The sequence below is a fragment of the Aotus nancymaae genome, unplaced genomic scaffold, assembly GCF_030222135.1.
Source record: "Aotus nancymaae isolate 86718 unplaced genomic scaffold, 86718_ANA_hifiasm-v0.15.2.pri h1tg000141l, whole genome shotgun sequence".
Taxonomy (NCBI): domain Eukaryota; kingdom Metazoa; phylum Chordata; class Mammalia; order Primates; family Aotidae; genus Aotus; species Aotus nancymaae.
This window is the reverse complement of record NW_026988556.1, coordinates 635,099-662,404: the sequence shown is the minus strand read 5'-3', so window position 1 is coordinate 662,404 and position 27,306 is coordinate 635,099. Positions and strand designations below refer to the sequence as shown.

The 27,306-nt window shown below is 53.3% G+C and overlaps 1 protein-coding gene and 1 pseudogene across 1 annotated transcript; both read left to right on the top strand.

The window, feature by feature from the left end:
• LOC135272880 (GTP-binding protein 4-like) overlaps window positions 1-27,306 on the top strand; it is a 691,440-nt pseudogene that overhangs the window by 341,092 nt on the left and 323,042 nt on the right.
• LOC135272877 (rho GTPase-activating protein 22-like) lies at window positions 9,272-26,769 on the top strand. The gene is made up of 8 exons (XM_064371590.1): window positions 9,272-9,386; window positions 10,983-11,069; window positions 13,554-13,859; window positions 17,899-18,035; window positions 18,819-18,892; window positions 19,531-19,652; window positions 21,615-22,482; window positions 26,093-26,769. Exons 1-8 carry the CDS (start codon window positions 9,272-9,274, stop codon window positions 26,319-26,321), a joined length of 1,938 nt encoding a protein of 645 aa, XP_064227660.1. The 3' UTR covers window positions 26,322-26,769.

Below are 27,306 nucleotides of genomic sequence, written 5' to 3'. Positions count from 1 at the left end.
GGACCTCCAGCAGGGATATGGTGGAAATGCAGGAGGACTTGGACTGAAGTCGGGGGTGTCCAGCCAGCAGGGGATGCCCACGCTGGGCCTCCCTTGTGCCTGGTCAGCTGGAGGGGATGATGCTTGCTGGGTGGAGCCGGGAGGGAGGAGGGCCTGCTCGGCCTCTTTCAGCTCAGCCTGAGCCTAGCTGGTCCCCAGACTCCTGGGCCCCAGTGACCCTCCTTACCTTGTCCCTAGATACTTAGCATTTTTGTTTGTTTGTTTTTATAAAAGTAACAGATTGTATGAAGGTAGAGGTCAGATGCTGAGTGAGCGTCTGACAAAAGTGGGATCTGAGCAGCTGATGCGGGCCACCAGGGCCAAGCCAAGGTTGTCCCCGCTGACTGGTGAGAGGGACCCCCTGACCAGCTCTGTCCTTGCCCTTGCTCATACCCTGGGAGGGGGCAGTGGGCAGGCACTGCTCACACTCACAGTGCTTCCCTGTCTAGTCACAGCTCCTTGATCTCCAGGGGGACTCTCCATGATCACATCACGAAGTTTGTACAGGGATATGGATTTGGCGGACTCTGTGCGGGTGTTGCGCTCCAAGGCAGTGGCCTCAGCAGCAGTCAGCATCTCCAGCGAGCGGCCCAGGCCCTTCTGGTCATCCTCGGACAGGCTGTTGAGGTTGGTGGCCAGCAGTGTGCCCGCGTGGCCATGCACCACGTGGATCCCATCGCACCCCTTGAGCTCCTTGGCGGCTTGTGGCAGAAGCACAGGCACCCCTTCCCTGGGCTATGGTCCCCTGGCTCCTAGTCCAGCTCAGTGTGGATCAGCTGCAGGAAGAGGCTGGTACCCCCACATGCTCAGGGCTGTGCCCAAGGGATTAGCATGTGGATAGCCCCAGAGACTGGCGGAACTGTGGGCTCCTACTGCAGCAGGCCTATCAGACTGTTTCTCAAACTGCGTGCAAAGGGGAACCATGAATGCTTAAGGTGCTGCAAATGGGTTCTCAGGAGGATAGACTTCTTGGGAAAATCCTGTGTGTGTGTGTGTTGTATTTTTTCGAGACAGAGTCTGCCTCTGCCACCTAGGCTGGGGTGCAGTAGCGTGATTTCAGTTCACTACAACCTCTGTCTCCTGAGTTCAAGCCATTCTACTGCCCCAGCCTCCCAAGTAGCTAGGAATACAGGCACGCCATGTTGGCCAGGTCTAGCTTAATTAATTACTAGAAGAGGAACACTCCTATAACCATTAACTAGGTTAAGAAATAGAATTGTGCCAGCCACTCTAGAAGCTCTTTCATACATCACTTCCTCCTTCCTCACTCTCAAAGTAGCTGCCATCCTATGTTTTATCAAAATCTTTTTTTTTTTTTTTTTGGAGACAGGCTCTTGCCCCGTCGCCCAGGATGGAGTGCAGTTGAACAATCATATTTCACTGCAGCCTCAATCTTCTGGGCACAAGTGATCCTTCTGTCTCAGCCTCCTAAGAAACTGGGACCACAGGTGTGTGCCATTATGGCCAGCTAATTTATTTTATTCTAATTTATTTATCTATTTTATTTTATTTTATTTTTTGAGACAGAGTCTCACTGTCACCCAGGCTGGAGTGCAATAGCGAGATCTCACTGCAACCTCCGCCTCCTGGTTCAAGCCATTATCCTGCCTCAGCCTTTTGAGTAGCTGCGATTACAGGCCTGTCACCACGCCCGACTAATTTTTGTATTTTTTGTAGAAACAGGGTTTCACCATGTTAGTCAGGCTGGTCTCGAACTCCTGGCCTCACAAAGTGTTGCGATTACAGGCATGAGCCATCATGCTAGGCCAATTTTTTTTTATTTTAGTAGAGATTGAGGTCTTTAACTCCTGAGCTCAAGTGGTCCTCACACCTTGGCCTCCCCAAAGTGTTGGGATTACTGTCATGAACCACTGCTCTGGCTTATAATTTCTTGCTTGCAAATGCCATAATTACTTGCTGTTCATTCTCTTTTTAAATTTTTTTCTCTAATAATTTTTCTTTCTTACAAGTACCCATTATGCCCTAGAAAGTGTTCACTTTCATATGTTTAAAAAAATAGAACATGCTCTTCAATGGCCAGAATATTTGTAGTGTTCCTTGTTCTTTTTGAAGTTGTATTTCTATCCTACTTCCCCTTCAGAATTTTATCCTATTGATTATAGTATTTATGTTTAGACTTTTAGTGGTCACCCTTTTCATAATTCTTGGTACAAAAGTATGTGTATGCATTTAAATTCAAACTTCTAAGAGCTGTGGCTGGGTGCAGTGGCTCATGCTTGTAATCGCGCCATTGCACTCCAGCCTGGGTAACAAGAGCGAAACTCCATCTCAAAAATAAAAATAAAAATGATTCTGTACTACATCGTGATCACAGTTATCAGTGCAAACTTTTATTTTGTTAATCAAATGCTCTCTCTCAGCAGAATATTTGATCAAGCTTGAATGCTATAATCAAACTTGAATTATATATAAATATATGTATATATATTTTGGAGACGGAATCTCACTCTGTTGCTTAGGCTGGAGTGCAATGGTGTAATCTCACCTCATTGCAGCCTCTCTGCCTCCTGTCTTCAAGCGATTGTCCTGCCTCAGCCTCCTGAGTAACTGGGATTACAGGTGCCCACCACCATGCCTGGCTAAGTTTTGTATTTTTAGTAGAGACAGGGTTTTGCCATGTTGGCCAGGCTGGCCTTGAACTCCTGACTTCAGGTGATTGGCCTGCCTCAGCCTCCCAAAGTGCTGGGATTACAGGCATGAGCCACCGTGCCTGGCCAAATGCTATATATAAAGACAAAATTAGGCTGGGCACGGTGGCTCACGCCTGTAATCCCAGCACTTTGGGAGGCCACGGCGGGCGGATCACGAGGTCAGGAGTTTGATACCATCCTGGCCAACTAGTGAAACCCCATCTTTATAATCCCAGCTACTCGGGAGACTGAGGCAGGAAACTCACTTGAACCTGGGAGATGGAGGTTGCAGTGACTTGAGATCACACCACTGAAATCCAGCCTGGTGACAGAGCGAGACTGTTTCAAAAAAAAAAAGATAAAATTTATTGGAAATTTACCTTTTAAGAGATGAGTGGGCCTTTTTCAATTAGTTTACATATATCTGAATCTGAATGAATATTGTTGCTAGCATATATAAAGGTTTTGGAAAAAATATTTTTGGCATCAATTTTATTCCTATTTTTTGTTTATTGTTGTTGAGATGGAGCCTCGCTGTTGCTCAGGCTGGTGTGCTACTCACAAGTGTGATCACAACACTGCAGCCTCAGACTCCTGGCCTCAAATGAACTGTTGGCCACAGTGCCCTGGGTAGCTCTGGGTGGGACTACAAGTGTGTACTACTATGTCCCTATTATTCCTATTTCAACTTTTTAATATGTGTGAATGTTGAGAAGCCATAAATTAACAAAATAAAGATAAGAATGGCAAGAGTTTCGTTATAGCGGTTTCTATTATTTGAATTCTGTTTTTTTTTTTTGAGATGGAGTTTTGCTCTTTTCACCAAGGCTGGAGTGCAGTGGCACGATCTCAGCTCACTGCAACCTCCACCTTCTGGGTTCAAGCAATTTTCCTACCTCAACCTCCCGAGTAGTTGGGATTATTGATGCCTGCCACCATATTTTTGGTAGAGATGGGATTTCACCATGTTGTCCAGGATGGTCTCGAATTCCTGACCTCAGGTGATCTACCTGCCTTGGCCTCCCGAAGTGCTGGGGTTACAGGATGAACCACCTTGCCCAGCCTATTAGTTGAATTCCTGTGTGCCACAAAGCATGTGGTAATCATAAAAATTCATTGGAATAATGAATCAATTTGTTAGGTCTTTTTGATTTTGTGAGATGCAATTAATTGGAAACCACCTGACATCCAAGGGATTTGTTACCCACACAGGAAAGTTTTACTTATTTATGAAGTACAGAAACCAACAATCTATCACATTATTTCTTTATAGGTCATGTGAAGGGTTGGAGGAATGTACCACATAAGATTAGGGACAGGAGAGCAATATGCTGTTACTGATACTTGTAATAGCATATTGGGAGAAGAGTGATTGGTTAATCCCAGGTGGGTTGGCACATCAGTTTTTGGAATAATATACACCTGGAGGTTGGGGATTTAGAAGTGAATTTCCTTAAAACGCAGTTGTACCTATATTTGGAAGGCCTTTGTATACCTCCGGGGGTATGTGTCTCTAGTTTGAAGAGTTAATTGCCATCTCTAAGGGAGGCCCAAGGTTGAGGAGTGGCTGGGGTGTGTGGTGTCTTTCCTATTGTGCTGCAAGGGTGGGGCAGAGATGGGTAGCTTCAGCAAGAGGCCAGGGAGCAAACAAGTTCCTTGATGTGCAGATAAGCTGTGGCAGTTGGCTGGGAAGCTCCCCACAGGCTGTGTTGGTGGGGGTTAGGGGAAGGTTGGGATAACATGGATGGTTCTGTGTAGTGGGCCAAACTGCGTAGTACTTTTGAAATTGTTTTTAGTGTTTTATCTTTAAAATTGCATCAAAATTTTATATTTTTTTTTATTTTTTATTTTAGAGATGGGGTTTCACCATGTTGGTCAGGCTGGTCTTGAACTCCTGACTTCAGGTGATCTGCCCACCTCGGCCTCCCAAGTGCTGGGATTATAGGCGTGAGCCACCACGCCATGCCAAATTTTGAATTTTATAGGTATGCTTTATAAAGTATAAGATGTTTTGGGTTACATTTAACTGTTTTTTGGTTTCCTACCCCCGCCCCCCAGACGGAGTCTCACTCTGTCGCCCAGGCTGAGTGCAGTGGTGTGTTCTTGGCTTACTGCAGCCTCTTCCAGCCGGGTTCAAGTGATTCTCTTGCCACAGCCTCCTGAGTAGCTGGGATAACAGGTGTGTATCATCACTCATGGCTAATTTTTGTATTGTTAGTAGAGAAGGGGTTTCACCATTTTGGCCAGGCTGGTCTCAAATTATTGACCTCAAGTAATCTGCTCGCCCCAGCCTCCCAAAGTGCTGGGATTACAGGCGTGAGCCATAGCACCTGACCTTAACTGTTTTAAAAAAATAATTTTTACCTTTAAATCTTTGAGTAAAGATTTGCTCATTTAAGAAGATGTGCCGTGTTTTTTCTGTGGCTTTTTAGGTGCCTCTGATGACTAGCCAATGCCCCTATTAACAGTGAAAAGTAAATTCCCTTACACTGAAACAAACGTTAACAGTTTGTTACACAGTTTTTCTTTTTTTTTTTTTTGATGGTCTGTGTTGCAAAAGAAGCCCAGAGCTGAAGTTGCACAGTTTTTAATAGGCACAGCATGTATGTCTATGTTTGTATTCTTATTTTGTTTTGTTTTGTTTTGGAGACAAAGTCTTGCTTTTGTCCAGGATCACTACAACCTCTGCCTCCTGGGTTCAAGTGATTCTCCTGCCTCAGCCTCCTGAGTAGCTGGGATTACAGGCACCTGCCACTATGCCTGGCTAATTTTTGTATTTTTAGTAGAGATGGGTTTCACCATGTTGGCCAGGCTGGACTTGAACTCCTGATCTCAGGTGACCCGCCTGCCTCAACCTCCCAAAGTGCTGGGATTACAGGCGTGAGCTACCCAGCATTTCAGTTTTTAGCAGCCACCACTAGAGGTAGTGTAATACAGCTTGGTATGGGTCTTTTTATGGAGTCTCTTTTGGCTATTGGTTTAATTGGCCACCTCTGCAGTCATTAGCTTCTCTGGGTCTCTTTTTCTCATCTGTGTAATGATGGGTTTGGTAAGTAGTCAAAGGAAATATCTTCATTTTTTCTTTCTTTCTTTCTTTCGTTCTTTTTTTTTTTTTTGTGCATGAGCCACCAGACCTGGTCAGGAGTCTTTAAACTGTTTGGCATGACTTCTTCCCCTGGAATTAAGGATCTAAAAAACATCTTAAGCAATTCTTTTTTTTTTGAAGAAAGAAAGAAAGAAAAAAAAAGAATTAAGAAGAGGAAGAGAAAGAGAGAGAGAGAATGGGAGTATTGCTTTCTTGCCCAGGCTAGAATGCAGTTTAGTAATGGGTATTGAAAATCTCTTTTATACCAATAATTATACTTAATGATGTAGACAGGAAGGAATAAGGGAAGAAAATAACAAACAAGCAGCCAACCAATATTTCATTTAAACCTATGAAATGCTATGCAATTATTGAGGAGTGATTTACTTCCAATTATGTAGTCACTTTTGGAATAGGTGTGATACGGTACTGATAAGAATGTGTGTTTTGTGTATTGAAGTGGAGAGTTCTATAAATGTTTATTAAGTTTACTTGTTCCAGGTCTGAGTTCAAGTCCTGGATGTCCTTGTTAATTTTCTGTCTCGTTGATCTGTAGAATCGTTAGCTCTTCTTGTTACATTGATCCTTTTGCCATTATGTAATGTCCTTCTTTGCCTCTTTTGATCTCTGTTGCTTTAAAGTCTATTTTATCAGAGGTGAGAATTGCATCTCCTACTTTTTATTTATTTGTTTATTTTTGCTCTCTGTTTGGTTGGTAAATCTTCCTCCATCCCTTTGTTTTGAGTCTTTGTGTATCGTTGCATGTGAGATGGGTCTGGATGCAGCATACCGATGGGTTTTGGCTTTTTATCCAATTTGAATATATATGAGTTTAATACTGCCATTTGATGCTAGCTGGCTGTTTTGCCCATTAGTTAGTGTAAATTTTTCATTGTGTTGATGCTCTTTGCTTTCTGATATATTTTTGGAAAGACTGATATTGGTTGTTCCTTTATATGTATAGTGTTTCTTTCAGAAGCTCTTGTAAAGCAGGCCTGGTGGTGGTGAAGTCTCTAAGTACTTGCTTGTTCGCAAAAGATTTAATTTTTCCTTCACTTGTAAAGCTTAGTTTGGCTGGATATGAAATTCTGCATTGAAAGTTCTTTTCTTTAAGGATGTTAAATATTGGTCCCCACTCTTTTCTGGCTTGTAGGGTTTCTGCTGAGAGGTCTGCTATAAGTCTGATAGGTTTCCCTTTGTGGGTAACCTGACCTTTCTCTCTGGCTGCCCTTAGTATTTTCTCCTTCATTTCAACCCTAATAAATCTGGCAATTATGCGCCTTGGGGTTGGTCTTCTTGAAGAATATCTTTGTGGTGTTCTCTGTATTTCCTGGACTTGAATGTTACCCTGCCTTGCTAGGTTGGGAAAGTTTTCCTGAATGATATCCTGAAGAGTATTTTCCAACTTGGATTCATTCTCTTCGTCACATTCAGGTACACCTATCAAATGTAAATTAGGTCTTTTCACATAGTCCCATATTTCCTGGAGACTTTGCTCATTCCTTTTTATCCTTTTTTCTCCAATCTTGTCTTCTCGTTTCATTTCACTAAGCTGATCCTCGACATCTGATATCCTTTCTTCTGCTTGATCAATTCGACTGTTTAAACTTGTGCATACTTCATGACGTTCTCGTGTTGTGTTTTTCAGCTCCATCAATTCACTTATATTCCTCTCTAAATTGTCCATTCTCGTTAGCATTTTGTCAAGCCTTTTTTCAAGGTTCTTAGTTTCTTTGCATTGGGTTTGAACAAGTTCTTTTAATTCACAAAAGTTTCTTATCACCCACCTTTTGAAACCTGCTTCTGATAATGGAACACACTCGTTCTCCATTAAGCCTTGTTCCGTTGCTGATGAGGAACTGCGATCCCCTGTAGAGGGAGAGGCATTCTGATTTTGAGTATTCTCTGCCTTTTTAGGCTGGTTTCTTCCCTTCATTATATATTTATCCCTCTGCCATCTTTGTAATTACCAACTTTCTAACTAGGTCTCTGAGCGGACGTCCAACTTGTTGATTCCCAGCGCTGAAATCTGAGCAATCCACTGTGCCGGCCAAAACAGCGGTGTTAAGATTGATGGTGCTTTTCTGCCCGGGAATCTCTAGACTCTGCACCAAGAACTGCCACGCTGAGGTGCCAGCAAAACTGCCGCACCAGCCACAAGAGTCGCCCTGGTGACCTGTGGGGCTCCTCTGCTGGGAATCTCCTGGTCTGTGAGCAACAAAAATTCATCTGAAAGCGTGCCATCCTCTCATTCTCTGCGCTTTCATTGGGAGCTACGATCCTGAGCTGCTAGTGATCAGCCATCTTGGATCTCTCTCCGGAGAAAGCCACATTTCAAAGCACCTGCTGCCCGGTGCCTAGTGTGGTAGATCTCCTGTGGACACTCACACTCTGGGAGGTGGCGAAACCCGGCTCAGAGAGGCTAGGGACAGTGTCCAGGGTCATAGAGGATGAGGATTGCAGCCAGCAGACTGCTCTGCCTGGGCTTTCTCTCCCGTGTGGGATTCTGGGGGAGGGGAGTGAGGGATGGCTTTGCCAGGGGGATGCTGGCAGAGGATGCCCAGCAGCAGGTTCATCAAGAGGAGAGGCAGCCTCTGCCAGTTTTGCCTGCAGTGGCAGAGCCAGTGCTCTGTGAAGAGCATGGGCTGGGACCTCGAGGAACCCACACGAAGGCTGGGTTCCAGAGAGCTGACAAACCTACTAGAACTAGTTCTTGGCAAGGCTCCCCTCCGAGTGTGCCAGGAGGGCTGAGGGAGTTCACCCAGGAGGGGGCAGGCCCTGCCAGCCTCCCCTGGAGAGACTCTGGTTGGGGGGAGGGGTGGTGGGGCCCTTGATGTGGAGGCCAGGCCCAGAAGCCCCAGGACCTGGTGCCTTCCGCAGGAGGGCTGCAGGGAAGGAAGCCTCTTGGGAGGCTGAGCTGGAATGAGGCCTTCCCACAGCTCCTGACAGCTCCTTTCCATGGGTTCCCAGTGGCCAGCTGGGAATGTGGGGCCAGTCTGCGGCCTGGTGGTGCCTGGGGGCTGGGCCTCAGGGAAGTCTCACCTTCAAAGCACCCCCTAAAGACAGGTGTGATCATCCCATTTTATAGATTTCATAGATGCAGAGACTGAGCCCCAGGAGAGGGAGGCAACTGCGCTCCTCAGTGGGTTAGCCAGGATATGCAGCAGACCAATACTGGTGCAGATCCAGAATCTTTGTCTCTGTGACCTTTGGCCTTGAACATCATCTACTTTCCTGTGTCCCTACCCAAGCCCCACCATGCCCGGGCAGGGTGCTGCCAACCATGCCCCCTCACCCCTGCCCTCCAACCCCCATGATCCTCTGTCATGTGCCCTGCAACCCCGCCTGCCTGCCTGCCTCCTGCTCATCTTTAAGACGTTGATTTCAGACATCACCTCCTCCTGAACCTGTTCTCTCTAGAAGTGCCCAGGACCTTGTGGATGCCCCTTTCCTGGCTCTTCCAGCCCTGTTTTGGGAAAGTGGTCAGGAAGGCGCCATGGGGCAGCAGAGAGTTAGTGGTTGTGTTGGGGCTGGGAGCTGCCTGGATGTGCTGGCACTGTGTGAACAGCAGGCTGGCCCAGGCTCTGCACCCCTAGGGGCTGGAGGAGGGAGTGGGGCAGGGCCTTGCCTGCCTGCCAAGTTTAGGCTTTATCCTGAGAATGGTGTTAAAGGCAGCAGGGGAGGCCCCAGGGGGATTTATATGTTTATGGCCCTCGGGGCAGCTCTCTAATTCCTAAAGCAGGGCCAGGCACAAAGTACAGGGGTGATGGAAAGGTGGATAAACAGACCAACAGCAGGGGTCCTAGGGGCAGGAGATGGGACAGCAGGCAGGGCTGGAGTCAAGAGATGGCTAGGTGGAATTACCCATGCTCCACAGGCCTCCAGAGAGAATTTTGGAATTTTTCCCTGGAGTATCTTCCTTGACTGTGACCTTCAGTCAGCTGTGAGCTGAGGGTGGAGCTGAAAGCTGTGAGTCGGGATGGGAGGCAGCCCTGGAGAGTGTGGTCCCCTCCTTCACTGGTTCTCTTTGGCCTCTGCTGCAAGCCCAGCATGTGACCCTGGGCAGGCCAGCAACCCGGCAGGGGGGAGTGTCCTCATGCTGTCTGGAGTAGCGGCAGTCAGGGCTGTGACGGTGGAGGGAAAGGTGAAGGGAGGGTCTGGGGCAGCTCACATAGGAGGACTTCTGAGTTTTCTTCTGAGGGCTAGTAAGAAATTTGCCCAGACTAAAGAGGAAAGCGGTACCAGGGAGAAGGCCCCGCCCACTTCAGCCCCACGAAGGCAGACGGATTCATGCCACTCAAGCAGTGGGCAGAGCTGGAGAAAAGGTGACGTGTGTGTGTGTGCGGATGGAGGCAGGAGGCAGGCAGCAGGCACCAGGTGCACTGCCAGGCCAGCCCCTCCCCTCACGGGACTGTCTGCCTGTGGGCATTTCCTCCCGGGTGCCCTCTGCCTGCCCATTTGAGGTCCCAGCAGAGGCCTCTGGTCCCGAAAGGTGTGACTTCCCATTGCTACCTTTCCTACTTATCCTGGCCCCAGTGTCCTTGGGGCAAGTCTGTGCCCTAGAGGTCAAAGCAGAAGAGCTGAACGAATACCTGGCAAGACCACATGAGTGGAGCATGGGCTAGGTTGGAAGTGATAGGGGATGGTGGGGACTGCGGAGAACTGGCCGTGTGTGCGCTATCACAGATGCCACTGCGCTCTGCAACTGTTGCTTTTATGGAACTCAGGCCTGGTGTCACCACGTCCGGATTTTTTAAGAGAAGCTGGGAATCCAGATTTATGTATAAAATCTCTTGATTGTAAATAACTAATTTAAAAATGGTTCTAACATCATACGAGCTACACAGGCACATCTGTGGACCTATGTGGCCCATTGTTGGGCATCAGTTGTTGAGCCCTGACTGAGGTGAGGGAGAGCAGGGGCTCAGTGTCCCTGGACCAGCCCAGGCCACACTTGGGCTGGTGGAAAGGCCAGGACACTGTCAGTGGTGAGCCCCAGAGCCTCCTCAGACTGGCTTCTCAGAGGTGCCCCAGGCAGCTAGCAGGCCAAGCTTGCAGCAGGGTCACCCCCTGTGCTCAAGGCTCATGAATGGCCCCTTGGGCCCCACTTATGGTCAGGGGCGACTGGTCTCGCCCACCGGGTCCCAGGCGGCAGCAGCTTTCCCTTCGTGTTAGTATTGTGACCTCTGCGTGTTGTCCCTCCACAGGACCCACATTCTCAGGAACGGCTGGGGCTGAGTTGGGGGATGCCTCACATAGGTATCTCCGGACCAGCATGGGTGCCAAGCAGTCACGTGACCAAGTGCATTCTCTGTACCTGGAGCCAGACTGCCTGGGTTGGAACCTTGTCCCTGTCGTGTATGCTGAGTGAACTTGTGTACATTCTTAAGCCCCCATGCCTCTCAGTTCAAACACCCCACAAGCTGAACAGGCAAAAGTCAAGATAATGATGATGATGGTTACAGTGGTAGTGACAGTCCCTGAGTTATCAAGATGGGAAGGATTAAATGTGCTGATGGGTGTAAAATGCTCAGAACAGCACCTGGCAACACATCACCGTGTGTAGCTACATTGGCACTCTCCTCACTCTCACACGCCCCCCACCTGTGCATGCTCGTGCACACACAAGCCCACATGCATACATATGCACATACATTTGCAAGCCCACACCCTGCGCATATGCACACATGTGCACATACAAACCCACACTACATGCACACATGCGCACACACACTTCTCGCTAAAGCATTGCTGGCATCCAGCAGGTGCAGCCCACATGGGCATGTTTTCTCAAAGGAAGAGTCTTTAACTTTCGGGTTTTATACACTTAGTTTTTGGGTCAAGGAGGGTGAGGAGGAGCATTTACTGTGTCCTGCTCTGTGCCAGGCACTGTATCAGGGACTGATGTATCTTATTCCAAAATAGCCCCTGTGTTGGGGAGCTAAGTAGGACAAATAGAGCCCCACTTTTAGCTGGCTCAGTGCCCACGTCCCTGGGAAGTCCCATGCCTGGACATGGAGCTTTGGCATCTTGCCCCTGGAACAGCCCACAAGCCACCCTGTTGGGAAGGTCTCTGCACAGGGGGTGTGAATAATGTCAGGCACTCCAAAGAGTCAAGAACTCAGCTTGAAAGCTTAGAGGCTGGCAGAAGTCTGTTTCTCCTGTTACTGTACCATGGTATAGACAGCTTTATGGCTCTCAACTCCTTCCTTTCTTTGCCTGGGCTGCCAGGAACCTCTTAGGCTAGTGATAAATTTAGCTTTCATAGATTTTCTCTGAAGTTCTCTGCCTCCTTCCCCTCTCCCTCTATTCCTCATCTGGTGGCTTGTCATGTATCGTTTTAGATCATTCTCTCTCTGATTTCTTTTCTTTCTTTTTGCTAATGTTATTTAAGAGTAGCATGCAGAAAAGTATACAAGTCATAAGTATACAGTTCAGTGAACTTTCTCAAGTGGGACATAACTGGGTAAACCGTGCCGGGGGAGACACAGCGTTACCACAACCCCAGAAGCCTTTGAGCCCCTTCCAGTCACTGACCCACCAAGGTAACCGTGTCCTGGCCTAATAGCACAGATGAGTCTGGCCTATCTTTAACTTTACATAAATGGAGTCATGCAGTGTGCACTCTGGGGTTTGGCTTCTTTTGTTTCTGATGATGTTTTTTGTTTTCTAATTTTTTTAAATTTTCATAAAATACACCTAACATAAAACATCCTAACTTCATCATTTTTAAAACTCACAGTTCAGCAGCATTATGTTCATTCAAATTATTGTGCAGCCACCAGCACTCTCCATCTCCAGAACACTTTCCATCTTGCAAAGCTGAGACTCTGCCCATTCAATTCTAACTTCCATCTCCCCTGCCCCCAGCCCCTTTAGCCGCCATTCTACTTTCTGTCTCTGTGAATTTGACTACTCCAGGCTCCACATGTAAGAGAAATCACACAGTATTTGTCCTTTTGTGAATGATTTACACATGATGTTCTCCAGGTCCACCCATGTCGTAGCATGTGTCTGAATTTCCCTCCTTTTTAAGGCCGAATCAGTTTCCACTGTATGCAAATACCATGTCTTGCTTCTCCGTGTATTCACTGACAGACACATGGCTTGCTTCTGTGTTTCAGCTACTGTGAATAATGCCGCTGTGAACCTGAGTGTGCAAGTATCTCTTTGAGACCTTACTTTTAATTATTTTAGGTATATACCCAGGGGAGGGATTACTGGTGATTCTAGTTTTAATTTTTTGAGGAACTGCCATACTGTTTTCCACAGCAACTGCCATCTCATCATCCTTCCAGCAGTGCACAAGGAAGGGTTTCTCCACCTCCTCGCCAACACTTGTGACTATCTGTTCTTTTGACAGTAGCCGTCCTAGTGAGGTGGGATCAGATAGTGGTTTGGATTTGTGTTTTCCTGATGATGATTGATGCTGAGTGATGACTGTGGTTTTCGTATTACTGTGTCTGTCTTGTCCGGTGAGCTGTGCCTCATTTATTCTCATTGCTGCACAGTGTTCCATGGTAAGAACAGAATACAGGAGATATACTGGTTCTGCTGTTGATGGACATTGGATGGCTTCTCATTTGGAATGGTGCAAAACCAATCAATGACATGCATAATGCAGCTCCCTGAGGGCCATTTGCTCCTGGCTTGCGCAAGCTCCAGGGGCCAGGTCACGCCACCAGCCCACTGCTCCCTCCTGCTGTCTGTCCACAGGCAGCCCAGGGCCCAGCCTTCTGGTGTGCGTCCTCCCAGTGTCTAATTTGTTTCCTGGGGAGGAGCCACTTTTAGCCCTAACAGTGCACCTGCCCTCCATCGTCCCAAGCACGAACCACTGAGCTGGGTGGTGGAGGGTGTGACTAGCTCCTCTCTGTGCTCAGGGATCTTTGGGCAGCGCCTGGAGGACACAGTCCACCACGAGCGGAAGTATGGTCCCCGCCTGGCACCCCTGCTGGTGGAGCAGTGTGTGGACTTCATCCGGGAGCGCGGGCTCACTGAGGACGGGCTGTTCCGCATGCCGGGCCAGGCCAACCTGGTGAGGGACCTGCAGGATTCCTTCGACTGTGGGGAGAAGCCACTGTTTTGACAGGTGAGCTCATGATCAGGGGTGATGTAGAGCCACTTGTTCATTCCTCCTGCAGGGGCTCCTGCCCAGGACACCAGCTCTAGTGGCAGGGGTGGGCTGGTGACTGGATGGTGGGCCAGCCCTCCCAGTGGCAGAGTGTAGGGCACACCCTCACTCTGCCAGCCAGGGGTCCCCTCTCAGGATCTGTCTCTTGGCCATGCTTCCTCCGTTGACCTACCGCCAGGCTCTGTTGGTGGCAAGATGGCGTAGCAGCTCGGCTTCCTTCCTGTTGGGTTCCGGGGACAGGGGAGCAAGTCTTCTGCACCTGCCCTGGGACCATGTCCATCCTACCCATCATGGGGGCTTACCCAGGCCCTGGATCACCCTGGGTGGAGCCAACTATCCCCCAGCTCAGGACTGTTTGGGGACTCTGTTTCCCCTGACAGTGCGCCCACCCATCATGGGGCAGTTTTTCATAGAGTTCTTCCTGCATCAAGAAAACCTACCCTCCACGGGCTTCCACCATGTCTTCTTGGATCTGCCCCAGGACCCACAGGCAGCCCTGGCCTCCCAGGGCTTCTCCTCTGGGGACAGAACACTCAGCCCCTCATCTTCTTCCCAGGCCCGTCACTGCGACCAGGGGAGGTGTCAGCTCCTCTCCTTAGATGGAGAGGACTGACCACTGTTCCCCAGAGATGTTCTGCCCAGGGAGGTACGGGGGATCCTTCATCCAGAGCTTTATGAAGCTCCATCCCAATGCTGAGTTCAGTGAGCTTGTGGTCCATTCTGAACCTCTGCCAGCCAGGCCTCTTCCATCCTGTCTTATGTGGCCTAGTATTAGGGTTGGAGATTGCTTCAAATAATGTCACCTGGGTAGAGTCTGGGAACCGGGACTTTTGGAAGCTCTCCAGGATCAGATGCTCTGCTGCCCTAGTGCCTGATGCTACCTGAGGGGCTTCTGCAGACCTCGACACTCCCCTACTCAAACTCTGCTGGGGCTCCCTGGAGTGGCGTAGGCCATCCGAACCTCACCCACCCTGCCGGGTTTCCATTTGGGCACACCTGCTCTCCCAAGGTGTGATTCCTGGCATGCTCAGCCTCCTTTCCCCACTTGGCCTGTCTGCTGAATTCCCCTGGAAAGGTAGCTGGTGCCCGCAGGGTGTGTTCCACGCAGACCTGACTCTCAGCCTCCCAGCAGCCTGGGGCAGCCTTCCCTGTGTCTTGGAGGTCCTCTCTGTCTGCCTTCTCCCTCTCTGTCTGCTTCTATGCTGTTTCTGGAATTGTCTCTGGAGGGCCATCTCCATGGTGGACATGTTAGCCTTGTTCCTCCACCCCCATCTCTGCGTGACCCCATACTGCCATGGTGGCCCTGGGCTTTGGGTCCCTCTCCCTTTAGAAACTCCTCCTTGGGTATCTGAGGCCATCCTTCCCGCTTTCTGCCATTACCATGGCAGCTCCTCTGGCTCTGCATCTGTACCCACGGAGGGACCCTCCCCACCACGTCCCCCAGCTGGAGGACCCCCTCCCTGCCCCCACCTCTCTGGCGGAGGGCCCCCTTCCCACCCACCCCCAACAGAGGATCCCCTCCTCACCCACTTCCGACAGAGGCTCTTGGGAGGGAGCTCCCTCCCCCAGGCCATAGCCTGCCTGCTTACTGGGGTGTTGGCTTCTATCCTGCACCTTCTCCACAAATCCCCCTCCTCACTTTCCTGCTCATCTCTATAAGAAGGTACCCTTTAGCCCCAGGTCCTGGGCTTGTCTCCCGTTAAAGCTTTACCAGGCCTGGAAGCCTCAGTGCCTGGAGCTGCCCCATACCTGTCCCTTCCCTGCCCCATACCTGTCCCTTCCTGCACACTGGGCTGTCCGTCTCGCAGGCTGCCACCTGCTGCTGAGTGCTGAGGACAGCCTCCTCTGTGCCGGAGCCTGGGGCTGCATGGACTCCTGGCTGCCAGGCTCTTCTAACACCCTCAGCTGCTATCCTTTCTGGATGGATGCTGGTGTTAAATGTGAGCAGGAGGGGGTCCCTGAGAAGGGAGAGGTGATGAGGAACCTGCAGATGGAGGGTTGCCTCAGTGCGGGCTGCCCTGACCACCAGGACCAGTTTGCCCCCAGGGCACGCACTTCATCTGCTGACCAACTGCTGCCCTCTCTGCCTCACAACCCCCACCTCTGCCTGCAGTAGTGTCAATGCGTGCTGGGAGGGCCACAGGCTGTGCGGGGGCACCCACAGGGCCACAGGCTGTGCAGAGTTCTCCTTGGGTGCTTGTTAGAGGAGGGAAGGGGACAGCAGTTTATGGAAAAGTCTCAAGAAAAGGCCTGGAAACAGCTGTTAAAAGTACTGCAATGGGGAAGGAGGAAGAGGGGAGGGAGGGAGGGGCATGGAAAGGAAGTAAGAGTTTGGTGATGATCGGATGGGAGGCTGGACAGGGCTGAACAGCAAGACCTTGCGGGGCAGGGATGCAACTCGGGAGGTCTGCAGAGGAGGGGCAGCTCTCTCCACTTGCCCAGGGCAGAAGCTCTCCCATCCCTCCAGTTGCAGAAAAGGGGAAGACGTGGGCTGGCTCCCAGCCACACTTCCCTGCCTCCTGACCCTCCCCCAATCTCTCTTGCTCTACTCAGGCTGCCATTGAAGGCATGGGGCCCCAGTGGAGAAGGGGCTGCTGGGCTCAAGCCTGGGTACCCAGGGCAGTTGGCCAGGAACGTGGCCCGGAAGAAGGCCACCGAGCGTGTGGCAGCAGCAAGCCTGGCTGGAGAGGGAAGCAGGGGTGGAGTGGGGGCTGCCCGGACCCAGCCAGACCAAGAGCCACTGAGCCTCAGGCAACGAGGGGTCCCAGGTGTATTTGGGATGCATATGGACACATGGAACACCAGAATTCCAAATATGAGGGCCAGAAGGCACTTATCTGAGTGAGCCCAGCCTGGGATTCAGCCAGGGCCAGGTGATAGCATAAAGGCACAGCCACAGTCTCCTGGCCCTGGGCTCATCTTTCCTGCTGGAAATACAGTCCAGGGCTTAAGTCCAGGGCCCTAGGCAAGTAGATGAACTACCTGGGGCCTGTATACTGCTTGGAATGCAAGCTTTGAGGAGATACCAAGGCTCTTGTATAGGACCTCGACTGCAGACCCCACATGGGACCCAGGAAAGGACTGTGCCAGGCCTAGTGCCACCACCACCCACAGCTGGTCTACTTTAGCCTTGGCACCTCCGAGCCAGAGCAGGAGACTGAGGCCTGGAGTGGACTCTTGGGGCACTGGAGAGGGGGTAATGAGCTTAGAAGGCTAGGTGTCCCCATTGTGGACAGGAAGAGAGGAAAGGGCCTGACCTCTGACCTGCTCCTGCTGTTGGTCCCTGGATAACTGCTCCCTGACAAGAAGCCAGCAGCCCTGCTTGGTGGGAGCTTTGATGCAGCTCCTCCCACTCCAGCCAAGGTCAAGTACAGCAGGGTGGGCAAGCTTGGGCTGGGGCTGGCAGCACCTACAGAGGGCCTGCGAGACAGCTATTCCTACTGGAGAGCTGGCGGCTCCCAGGCTCCCACATCGTCCTGCAGGAGACCTTGGGATGGCCACCAGGCCTGTAGAAGGGGCCCCCAGCCTGTGTCCCAAGGCCCTCCCCTGTGCAACCTGACCTACATCACACTTGATTCCTCTGGTCCAGGGCAGTTGCTAGGGTGGAGCAGCTGTGCTTTGCAGGGCCCTGTGGCTTTGCAGCCCCTGGAGTCCCATGCAGTCTATGCAGGACAGGAGCAGGTCCTGGACGGACTGACACAGACATGAAACTCAGGGGTTCTGAATGGGTGTCTGGGCATGGTGGGTTGTCCCTGAGCTGGAACTCCTGGCCATGGATCCTTAGTTGCCCCTCCCCCAGCTCTATCTACTGCTCCCAGAAGGACATGGGCCTTTCCTTCACCAGGGCAGCTGACCGCAGATGCAGCCTCAGTGTGCCTAAGCATGCACCTGAGACCGAGGCTGCCCCTTGGCAACGAGGGGGTGCCAGTCACTCCTGAGATTTCCTGCCATCTCAGGCCTCACACACCTGTCCTCTTCTTCCCCCCAACTCCCCAGCACAACAGACGTGCACACGGTGGCCTCCCTGCTGAAGCTGTACCTGCGGGAGCTCCCCGAGCCCGTGGTCCCCTTCGCCAGGTACGAGGACTTCCTCAGCTGCGCCCAGCTGCTCACCAAGGACGAGGGGGAGGTCAGTGGCTCCTAGGGATAGGTCCTGGGAGATGGGCTGGCTGGGTGGCAGCCTGTAGAGTCAGGACACAGACTCTAATTTTCATGAATTTTCATGGTCCATGGATCCTGTGGAGGCCTGCTTTGTGTGGGGGGTGTGGTGGGGGCCTGGAGCATCCTGCTTGGGTTGGGGAGGGGCCAGGGCATCCTGCTGTCTGTCTGGAGCCATACCTGTATGCTGCCCAGGTCCCGGGGTGCCCAGCTCTGGCCGCTCACACTCCCCACACTCAGGCCACTCAGGCCTGTCATGGGCTCAGAAACAGGGAGATCTTTTATTTATGTCTCGTTTCCTTCCCAAAAGAATTTGAACTAGCTCCCAAGACAGATGGGCCAGCCCCCCTGTCCCCGCCCCTGCAGGTGCTAGTCTGCAGCCCCAGGTGGCTCAGGGCCAGCTAAGGACTGTTCACCTCCCCGAGGCCATGTGGGAGATGAGGGCTCATTATCTGGCAAATATTTGTGTCTTGATAAGTGAGCTGAGTGCTGGCCCTGACATTCCTCCACAGCGGCCAGCATAGGCTCACCCCTCACACCAGCTCCTTGGAAGCAAGTTAGCTTCCCAGGAGGTCACAGCTGGGCCCTGGCCACTCCTTGAGGGGAGGGGGAGGTGGTGGAGCCCTCTGGTTCACTGGGGCCGGGTCACCGTAGCCCCCACCTCCCTTCTCCTTGCTTACACCTCCTCGAAGTCAGAGAAGGCCCAGGGCCTCATTCCTGGTGTTTGTTTGAAATTCTGTTCTTCATTCCTAAGGGCACTCTGGAGTTGGCTAAACAAGTGAGCAACCTTCCTCAGGCCAATTACAACCTGCTCAGATACATCTGCAAGTAAGTGGCGTGGCAGGAGGGAACCAGGCTTTCCTGCACTGGCTCTGCGATCATCCCCCAACCCCACTGTGAGACACACAACTCTTCCTTGTTGGGGGGGCCCTCCCCCACCCCCGCTGCAGAGCCACACCTAGTGTGGATGCAGCAGGGAGTGGAAAAGCGCAGACCCTGAGCAGGTGGTTTTAAACAGTCCTGGGTAGATAATTCCAGAAGGGACATACCCTCTGTCCCTCCTGGGTGCCTCTCACCATCCTGTTCCCCCAGCCATCTGCCTCTTGACCCCAACCCTTCATGTATCCCTATCCTGGACCCTGAGAAGGGGCATGTAGGGCTGGTGCTGACTAGGGTCTGGGACTTCCCAGAATCTGCACCCACTGCAGTGTGGAGAGTCATGTGTCCTCCTTCCACACAAATAGCGGTGGGCCCTTGTCCCAGTGACCTTTGCTTCTGATGGCCCTCTCGGGCCCCGGGGGAAACCTGCCCTTATCGAGCCTGGCAGAGAGGCAGGCTGCACCCAGTGGGCAAAAGCCTGCAGGTAGCAAGGCTCAGCAGGGGTGGGGCGGGGCGTCCCGGCTGCTCCCAGGAGACTGGGCGTCAGAACTTGCTTCTTTGATGACTGCTGCTTCCTTACTTTGCAGGTTTCTGGATGAAGTTCAAGCGTACTCAAATGTCAACAAGATGAGTGTCCAGAACCTGGCGACCGTCTTTGGACCTAACATTCTGCAGCCACAGGTTGAGGACCCAATAACCATCATGGAAGGTAAGGGGGAGGTGTACCTGGTGTCCCTGGGTGCTGCTGGGTCTGGGCTCATCTTGGTCTGGGGCAAGTCCTTGGAACCAGGTCAGCCCAGGGCCAGGCCAGCAGGAGGGGTGGCTCAGACAGCACATCTCCATCTCTGGGGACTTGGCAGGAGCCTCTGCAGACCTCACCCCGCCACCCTCATAAGGTCCCGCTGTAAGACAAAAAGGAATTTTGCAGCAGCAGGTCACCGGGTATAATTAGAATGGCCAGGGGTTTCTGTGGATAGAAGAGGCTGGAGGGATGGGACAGGCCAGCATTCTTGCACTTGAACACATACAGACATGTTTGCTTTCCTTTTATAATCACGCAATTGTCATAGGTTCCTAGATGTCGGCTTTGCAAACCCTGGAGAATTTCTCTATGATAAGTAACAATAAGTGATTAAAAATAGCAGCAACAGCAGCTGCTTTCAGTAAGCTTCTACTAAGTGCTTTGTTGGCATCTCCTCATTTCACGCTTTACAACCAGCCTGGGATGTGGTAATCGGCCCCAACTTTACAGATGAGGAAACTGAGGCCAGGAGAGGTGAGGACACTCACCAGAGGCCAGTCAGCTAGACTTAGCAAAGGGCACAGATGTAGGCTGCCATGGAAAAGAGAGCACACCTCATAGGGCCCATGGAACACTGTCCCCTGTGGAGGATGCAGAGAGACGTGCTGTTCAGACAGGAAGCTCACAGCTGAGGCTGTTCTGGCCCCTATCCCATGTCCAAGGACATGATGGGGTGCTTTTACTAAGTCCTGTCTTTGGCCTGCCCTGGCTGGGTCTCCCACCCTAGGACCCCACCAGGCCAGGAAAACACAAGCTCTCCCCTGCTTGGTGGTAATAGATGCTCAAGGGGGAGGCCTGCCCTGCCTGCTTCATGGAATTCCTGCATCACCTAAGTTCTTGGCCTCAGAATTCTTTCCTTGACTTCTTCCAGGATTCCTAGTCAACTTCAATGGGAGAGTCCACCCTGGCACTCAGCCATTCCTCCCACCCAGGGGACCTCCTAGCATCTGGTCTTTGTGGTGAGGGTGTTGGGAGGGAATGAGGCAGCTGGGTAGATACTATGGTCCTTCCTGCACTGCCCACCTCCACTGCAGGCCCCCACCCCACCTGGGGGCTGCATCGCAGGGGCCTTGGCCTAGAGATGGGGGATTGTGTGTGTGAGAGATTCTATGTGTGTGGGATTCTAGGCGGTGGGCAGGGTGCACTTTGGGGAGGCTAGGGAGGGTGTGTTGTGTATGTGTGTGTGTGATTTTGGGGAGTAGGCATTGTATGTGTGATTGTGTGTTGGGGGCATTTGGGGAGGCTGGGTGGGTGCATTGTTTGCGCAATTGTATGTGTGTGTGTGACTTTGGGGGTGGGTGGGGTGCACTGTATGTGTGATTGTTGGGGGAGGGATTTTTGGGGGTGGGTGGGTACACTGTGTGTGCAATGGTATGTGTGCCCCACACAGGAAAGGCTCTATTCCCTGTCCCAGAGCCCTGTGCTCCCAGAGTGTGGACATTCAGGCATGGCGGTTGTCAGCAGTATGGGGGCCTGGGGGGCGGGAGTGGTAACATGGGGCAGCCGAGAGAGCTCTGGCATCTCAACTCCCAGTTTCCAGTTCCAACCTGCCACCTGCTCATCCTGAAGCCCTGGGCCCTGCCCCCTCACCCCACCCCAGCTGGAGGGCGTGGGCGCGGGCACAGTGTTTCCTCCCTGCTTGCAGCACTGTGCCTGAGGAAGGTGGTTCTGTAGCCCCATCCTGCTGTCCTGCCTGGAGTTGGAGGGTGCGTGGTCCTTTCCTCTGGGCGGATGAAGGCTCCTTTGAGGGGCAGCCTGGCTCTGGGAACAGGACGAGCTCCCACAAAGCTGCAGCTTCCCCATGACTGGCAGAGCGACCCTGGGCCGGGCCGCTGGCAGCAAGGCCTCTCTCCGCCTCTCTTCCCGCAGGCACTTCCCTCATCCAGCACCTGATGACCGTCCTCATCCGCAAACACAGCCAGCTCTTCACGGCGCCCACCGCGGAAGGGCCCACCTCCCCGCGCGGAGGCCAGCAGTGCGCAGTGGGGTGGGGCTCCGAGGAGGTCACCAGGGACAGCCAGGGAGAGCCCGGTGGCCCCGGCCTGCCCACGCACAGGACCTCTTCCCTGGATGGGGCGGCCGTGGCGGTGCTCTCCAGAACCGCCCCCACGGGGCCGGGGAGTCGGTGCAGCCCTGGGAAGAAGGTACAGACCCTGCCCAGTTGGAAGTCCTCATTCCAGCAGCCAGGGTCCCGGTCCGGAAGCCCGAAGGGGGGCGGCTCATCCCTGGAGGTGCCCATCATCTCCTCTGGCGGGAACTGGCTCATGAACGGGCTGTCCTCCCTGCGCGGCCACCGCCGAGCCTCGTCGGGAGACCGGCTCAAGGACTCGGGCTCTGTGCAGAGACTCTCCACCTACGACAGTGTGCCCCCTGCGGGCCTGGTTCCTGGCATGCCCAGCGTGGCCAGCATGACGTGGTCGGGGGCCTCGTCCAGCGAGTCGTCGGCGGGGGGCTCGCTCAGCAGCTGCACGGCCTGCCGCGCCAGCGACTCCTCCCGCAGCTCCTTGCACACCGAATGGGCCCTGGAGCCCTCTCCACTCCCCAGCAGCAGCGAGGACCCCAAGTCCCTGGACCTGGGCCACAGCCTGGACGAGGCGGGGACGGGTGCCAGCAACAGCGAGCCGGGCAGCCCCACTCGGGAGCATGCGCGCCGCTCCGAGGCCCTGCAGGGGCTGATCGCAGAGCTCAGGGCCGAGCTGTGCCACCAGCGGACTGAGTACGAGAGGAGTGTGAAAAGGTAACTTGCTGCCACGTGGAGCTTCTTCTGACCGGGTGGAGCCTGCCGGAGAGCTGTGTTCTTGGCATGTGGGCGTCAGCCCCTGACCTCCCAGCCGCTGGCCCTGGAAGCCAGCCTCAGAGAGGGGAATCCTAGCTCTGGGAAAGCCCTGGGGCTGGCAGGCTTGGCACGCAGTCAGCTTGGCACGCAGTCAGCGCTGTGGAGACCTGCTGATTTCACGCGAGTGGGAATGCCCGCCCAGCCAGGGGAACTTTGCTGCAGAGGTGGGAGCAGAGTCGGTGTGCAGTCCGCAGCCAGGGAGAGGTGGCCCCTGGAGGCAGGTCCCAGTTGTGTCCCAGTACAGGGGCCCATAGCCTGGATGCTGGGCCCTGGAAAGTGCCCAGGCCCCAGGCCAGCTAGGCGGGAAGTGAAGACCCCTTCCTGGATGGGATCAGAATCCAATTTCCCTGCTAAACCAAGCCCTTGTGCCTGCCCTGGTCACGGGATTGTTATGCTGCACCCTGAGGCTTGCAAGCTCATTCATAAGGGGGTGGAGTTCCTGCCTCCCATGATGACTGGGGTTCCCCTCTGCAGTGAGGAACCTCAGCTCTTGGAGGCTGGGTTCTCAGCGCTGGGGGCTTCCCTCAGCATCTCAGATTTCTTGGCCCGTCGGGCTGCAGGTCCCTGTTAGCTGGTTGACCTGTACACCTGGGTCCCACACACTAGCAGGGGCTTCCTTTTTCCATCAGAGGCAGTGGATGGAGGTGGGAGGCAGTCCTGCTGCCCACTGAGCCTGTGATTTCTACTGGGAGCTGCAATGACAGCCCTTGCCCTTTTGCTCTGCTGACAGCTGTCCCCTGGGTGCTGGAGAGTGCCAGGCATGTACAGGCACTGTGTCTGCAACAGGAAGATATGGGAGAGGGACCTTGAGCGCAGAGGCCTCTGCCGTGGGGGAGGTCACAGCAGGCAGTGCCTGAGTCAGGGCTGGAAGGACCCATAGGATGGAGCCGAGAAAGAAAATAGCATCCGTAAAACCCACGGGCCTCCAGAAATATAGTGGAAGATGCTGACTGCTTTGGATGAGCTCACAGGCCAAACTACAGGGCACGTGGGAACTCTTCCCATGCAGAAGGCTGGGCGGCACCAGCTGCACCTGTCGTGTGCAGAGTGCCTGGAGCTCTTCTGGCCTGCTCCAAGGTGTGGTTTCTCAAGGGAGATGCAGGACTGTTGGACTCTGGGTCAGACTGCCTGGGTTCTAGTCCCAGCTCCACCAGGGATTGGCTGAGTGTCCCCGGCAGGATCTCTGGGCCCTGGTGTGACCGCGCCTGTTTGTCCTGAGTGTTAAGTGACTCACAGTGGATGGGAGCACTCAGGAGCCTTTGCTGCTTGCATTAACTCCTGCCTGCTGGGCTGGAGGTAAGATGAGGTTCCCAGAGGCAGAGGGACAGCAGTGATAGCCCTTGTGCAGTGACTGTCCTCGATAGCAAAGTGGTCTGGGCTGTTCCCTTGGTTAGAGGGAGGGTCTAGAGTGAGGAGGGTCTCTGAGCACAGAAAGGCAGGTAAGGGCATCAGCACCTGTCCCGTCCAGCAGGGGACTGGGAATGTGCATCCTGTTGTCTGCATGTATGGAGCCATCGGGTGGTGGAGTGAGGCTGGCCTTTGTCCTGACTCTGAGGACCCCAGTCGGATCCCTTCCCCAGGGCCCTTCTGGGGAGTCACCTTCCTTCATGCATTCCCAAAAGAGAGTCGGTTGTCTGTGAAGTACCAGATGCTGTGCAGGTGGCCACAGCTGTGGCCAAAACTGATCAAAATTTCTGCCTGCATTCTTATTTGGGTTGCAGGGAGACAAAGACCTGATAGGCATGCTACATTTCGAAAAATGCAAGGTGTGTTAAAAGGGAGATGAAGGAGGAGAACATAGAGCAATGTGGAGGGGCGTGGAGAGGAGCCTCAGGGTAGAGGGTTGGAGGAGGAGACCCCAGAGCTGCAGCCAGCACTGAACCCAAGACCCAGACAAGCGGGGAAGAGTCAGGGGCTGGGAACTGGAGGTGTGTGAGGTGGGCCAATGGGCGGGGTCTTTTGGCCTGGGCAATGCTTTGGTTTTTCCTGAGATGAGAATGAAATGAGAAGCTGATGGTCTTGGCACTTTGGGCACTTTGACAGGTGCACCTGGGTGCCATGCCGAGCAGAGCTTGCCAGGGGACAAGGACAGAACAGACCAATTAGGAGGCGTGGGGGTCCAGGCCTGATCTGTGGGGTGCATGGCCCTGAGGGGCAACCGGTGGAGGTGGGGGAAGCGGCCAGGTGCTGAGCATATTTTGAAGGTAGAGCCAAAAGGCTTTGCTAACTGATCAGATATGGGGCCCAGAAAAATAATAGGCTTAGGGGAGGATATCATCATTCAGCTGAGCAGCTGGAGGAAGGCGTTCACCAAGAGAGTGCACCAGGGCTACGAGAGAGTGGTCTGGAGATGAGGGTCAGGAGCTCAGTTCTGACCCTTTGAGTTGGAGATGCTGAAGAAATGGTTCAGAGTCATCAGTGTGTAATTGGGGCCTGAAGGCTTGAACCTGGCAGAGAAGGAAGAGGAGGGCTTCAGGCCTGAGACCAGAAGAAGCAGTGGGGAGGAAGGGGACTTCTCTCTGACAGCTGCCTGTGCTCCTGGCGGGGAGGGCTCAGGCCATGCTTCCAGCTAAGTGATGAGGATGGAGGCCTCATTCTGGTGGGGCAGGGAATCTGTATTTGTTTCTCATGCACCGTGTACCAGCCGCCAGGCTGGGTCCCTGGTGTCTTTCAGTCCATGGTTACTGGTGCTCTGAGGAGCGGTCACCTTCTGCATTTCAGTGTGCCTGTGTCCTTCCCACAGCCATGTGGCTCAGTGGTCACCAGGCTGGGCCCTAAACTCCAGCATGTGTTCTCAGGGGCTGGGCTCAGGTGTCCCTTTGGACAGACATAAGCTGGTCATCTGGTCAAACAGATACCTGTGCCAACCTTGCACACTGCAGGGTGAACCTGCATGGATGTGTGTGGTATTGGCTCTGGTGGCGCAGAGATGCACCACTGTGACCTGCTGGGGAGGACCACAGGAAGCAGCATCGTGGAGGGGGCGCTTGAGCTGAACGTGATGGGTGAGCAGGAATGGAAGTGACCACCCTGCAGGATCTCCTGTGGGTTGCCACGTGTGGATGGACTGTGGGGACGGTGTGGGAGCTGCAGGGAGCTGTGGGAGGGGAGGCCGCAGCACAGGAGCAAAGGCTAGGGGAACAGCCTAAGTCCCAACCCTCCCCGTGCAGGGCGTGCTGTTCTGGCCAGCTGGCAGGCCATCCCATACTGTACTGGAGGGGCAAATGCGGACTCAGGGAGGCTCTGAAGGCATGGGTCCTCATGGTGATTTCAGGATCACAGGCCTAAGGGAGCTATGGAAGGGGGCAGTTTGCTCACAGGTGAAATACTGGGGTTCTTGTGAGGAGCAGATGAGTTGGGGTATCCTCCCCCACTGAGCTGCGGTGTCCTCCACTGCCATGGCCTAGCCTGAGCCCCCCTCACCCCACAGTGAGCACAAGCAGGGCTACACCCCTGTGACAGTGAACCCAGCCCACAGAGTCTCAAACAGCGTCTCTCCTTGACTTTTCAGAATGGAAGAAGGGAGTGCGGACCTGAGAAAACGAATGTCCCGGTTAGAAGAAGAACTGGACCAGGAAAAGAAAAAGTACATCATGCTGGAAATAAAGCTGCGGAACTCTGAGCGGGCGCGGGAGGACGCGGAGAGGAGGAACCAGCTGTTGCAGAAGGAGATGGAGGAGTTTTTTTCTACCCTAGGAAACTTGACTGTTGGGGCAAAAGGTGCCAGGGCCCCAAAGTAAAAGGAATGGCAGAGCTGACTTCTGTGCCACATCTGCTGATCTCCAGCCATGCTCGGAGTCAGAAGCCTCTGAGTCTCCGGAGGGGTCAGGTGCTCCAGAGCCAGCTGGAGAGAGAGAGATCCTGATACTCCTGTGGGGACTGTCAGGACCCCACACAGACCAGGTGGGATCTAGATGCTGCTCCAACCGTGCAGCTCCCAGTGAGGGTCAGAAGGGGACGGTACCAAGAGCAGTGCTTAGCCCTTACCCAGGAAATGTCCCTCATGGCCACAGAAATGGAGGGCACCCAGGATCCAGGCAGCTGCCGGCAACAGTTAGCTTTCTTTATTAAATGTGCTCACAAAGCATGGTGCCTTGCTACCTGGCTCATTTCTCATGCCACACAATACAGGGCTTCTCAGGTGACTGCTCCTGTTTCTCCAAGGGCTGGGAGCACCCTGAGGCATGCCCGTGGGTAGAACAGCAAAGGCATCCTGAAATGGATATGAAGCCCCCAAGGGGCAGCAGCCTTGTGCTTTCAGCTCTCTTGTCTGGGCACTGAAGGTAGGACGCCTTTCCTCACTCTCCCTGCCCCCAGCCTTCTGGACCTCTGCAGCTAGTTTCTGTCTTAGGAGGTCCCCTGGGCCTTCCACCATGGCCCCAGCTCTGCTCCAGGGCCACAGCCTGAGTGGGCGCCCAGTGCCAGTGCTGTGCCTGAACGAGGTGTGGGCAAGTGTGGCTACCCTGCAGGAGGGCTGAGCTAAGGCCATGGGAAGCACCTGTTCCTGGTCCTCCAGGTGCCCACGCCTCACCCTGGGCCCCTGCACGGCTCCCTTCCAGATCCCCCTTCCCTGCTGTTCACCTTCCTCCTCTAGTTCATCCTCAGACTTGAAGGCACCGTTAGGGCAAATCCCTCCAGAAAGCCTTTCCCATCCACAGGGCACCCAGGCCAGGCCCGGCTCGGCTGGAGCTCCCGGGCTGTGCTTCAGGAGGCAGTGCAGCCGTG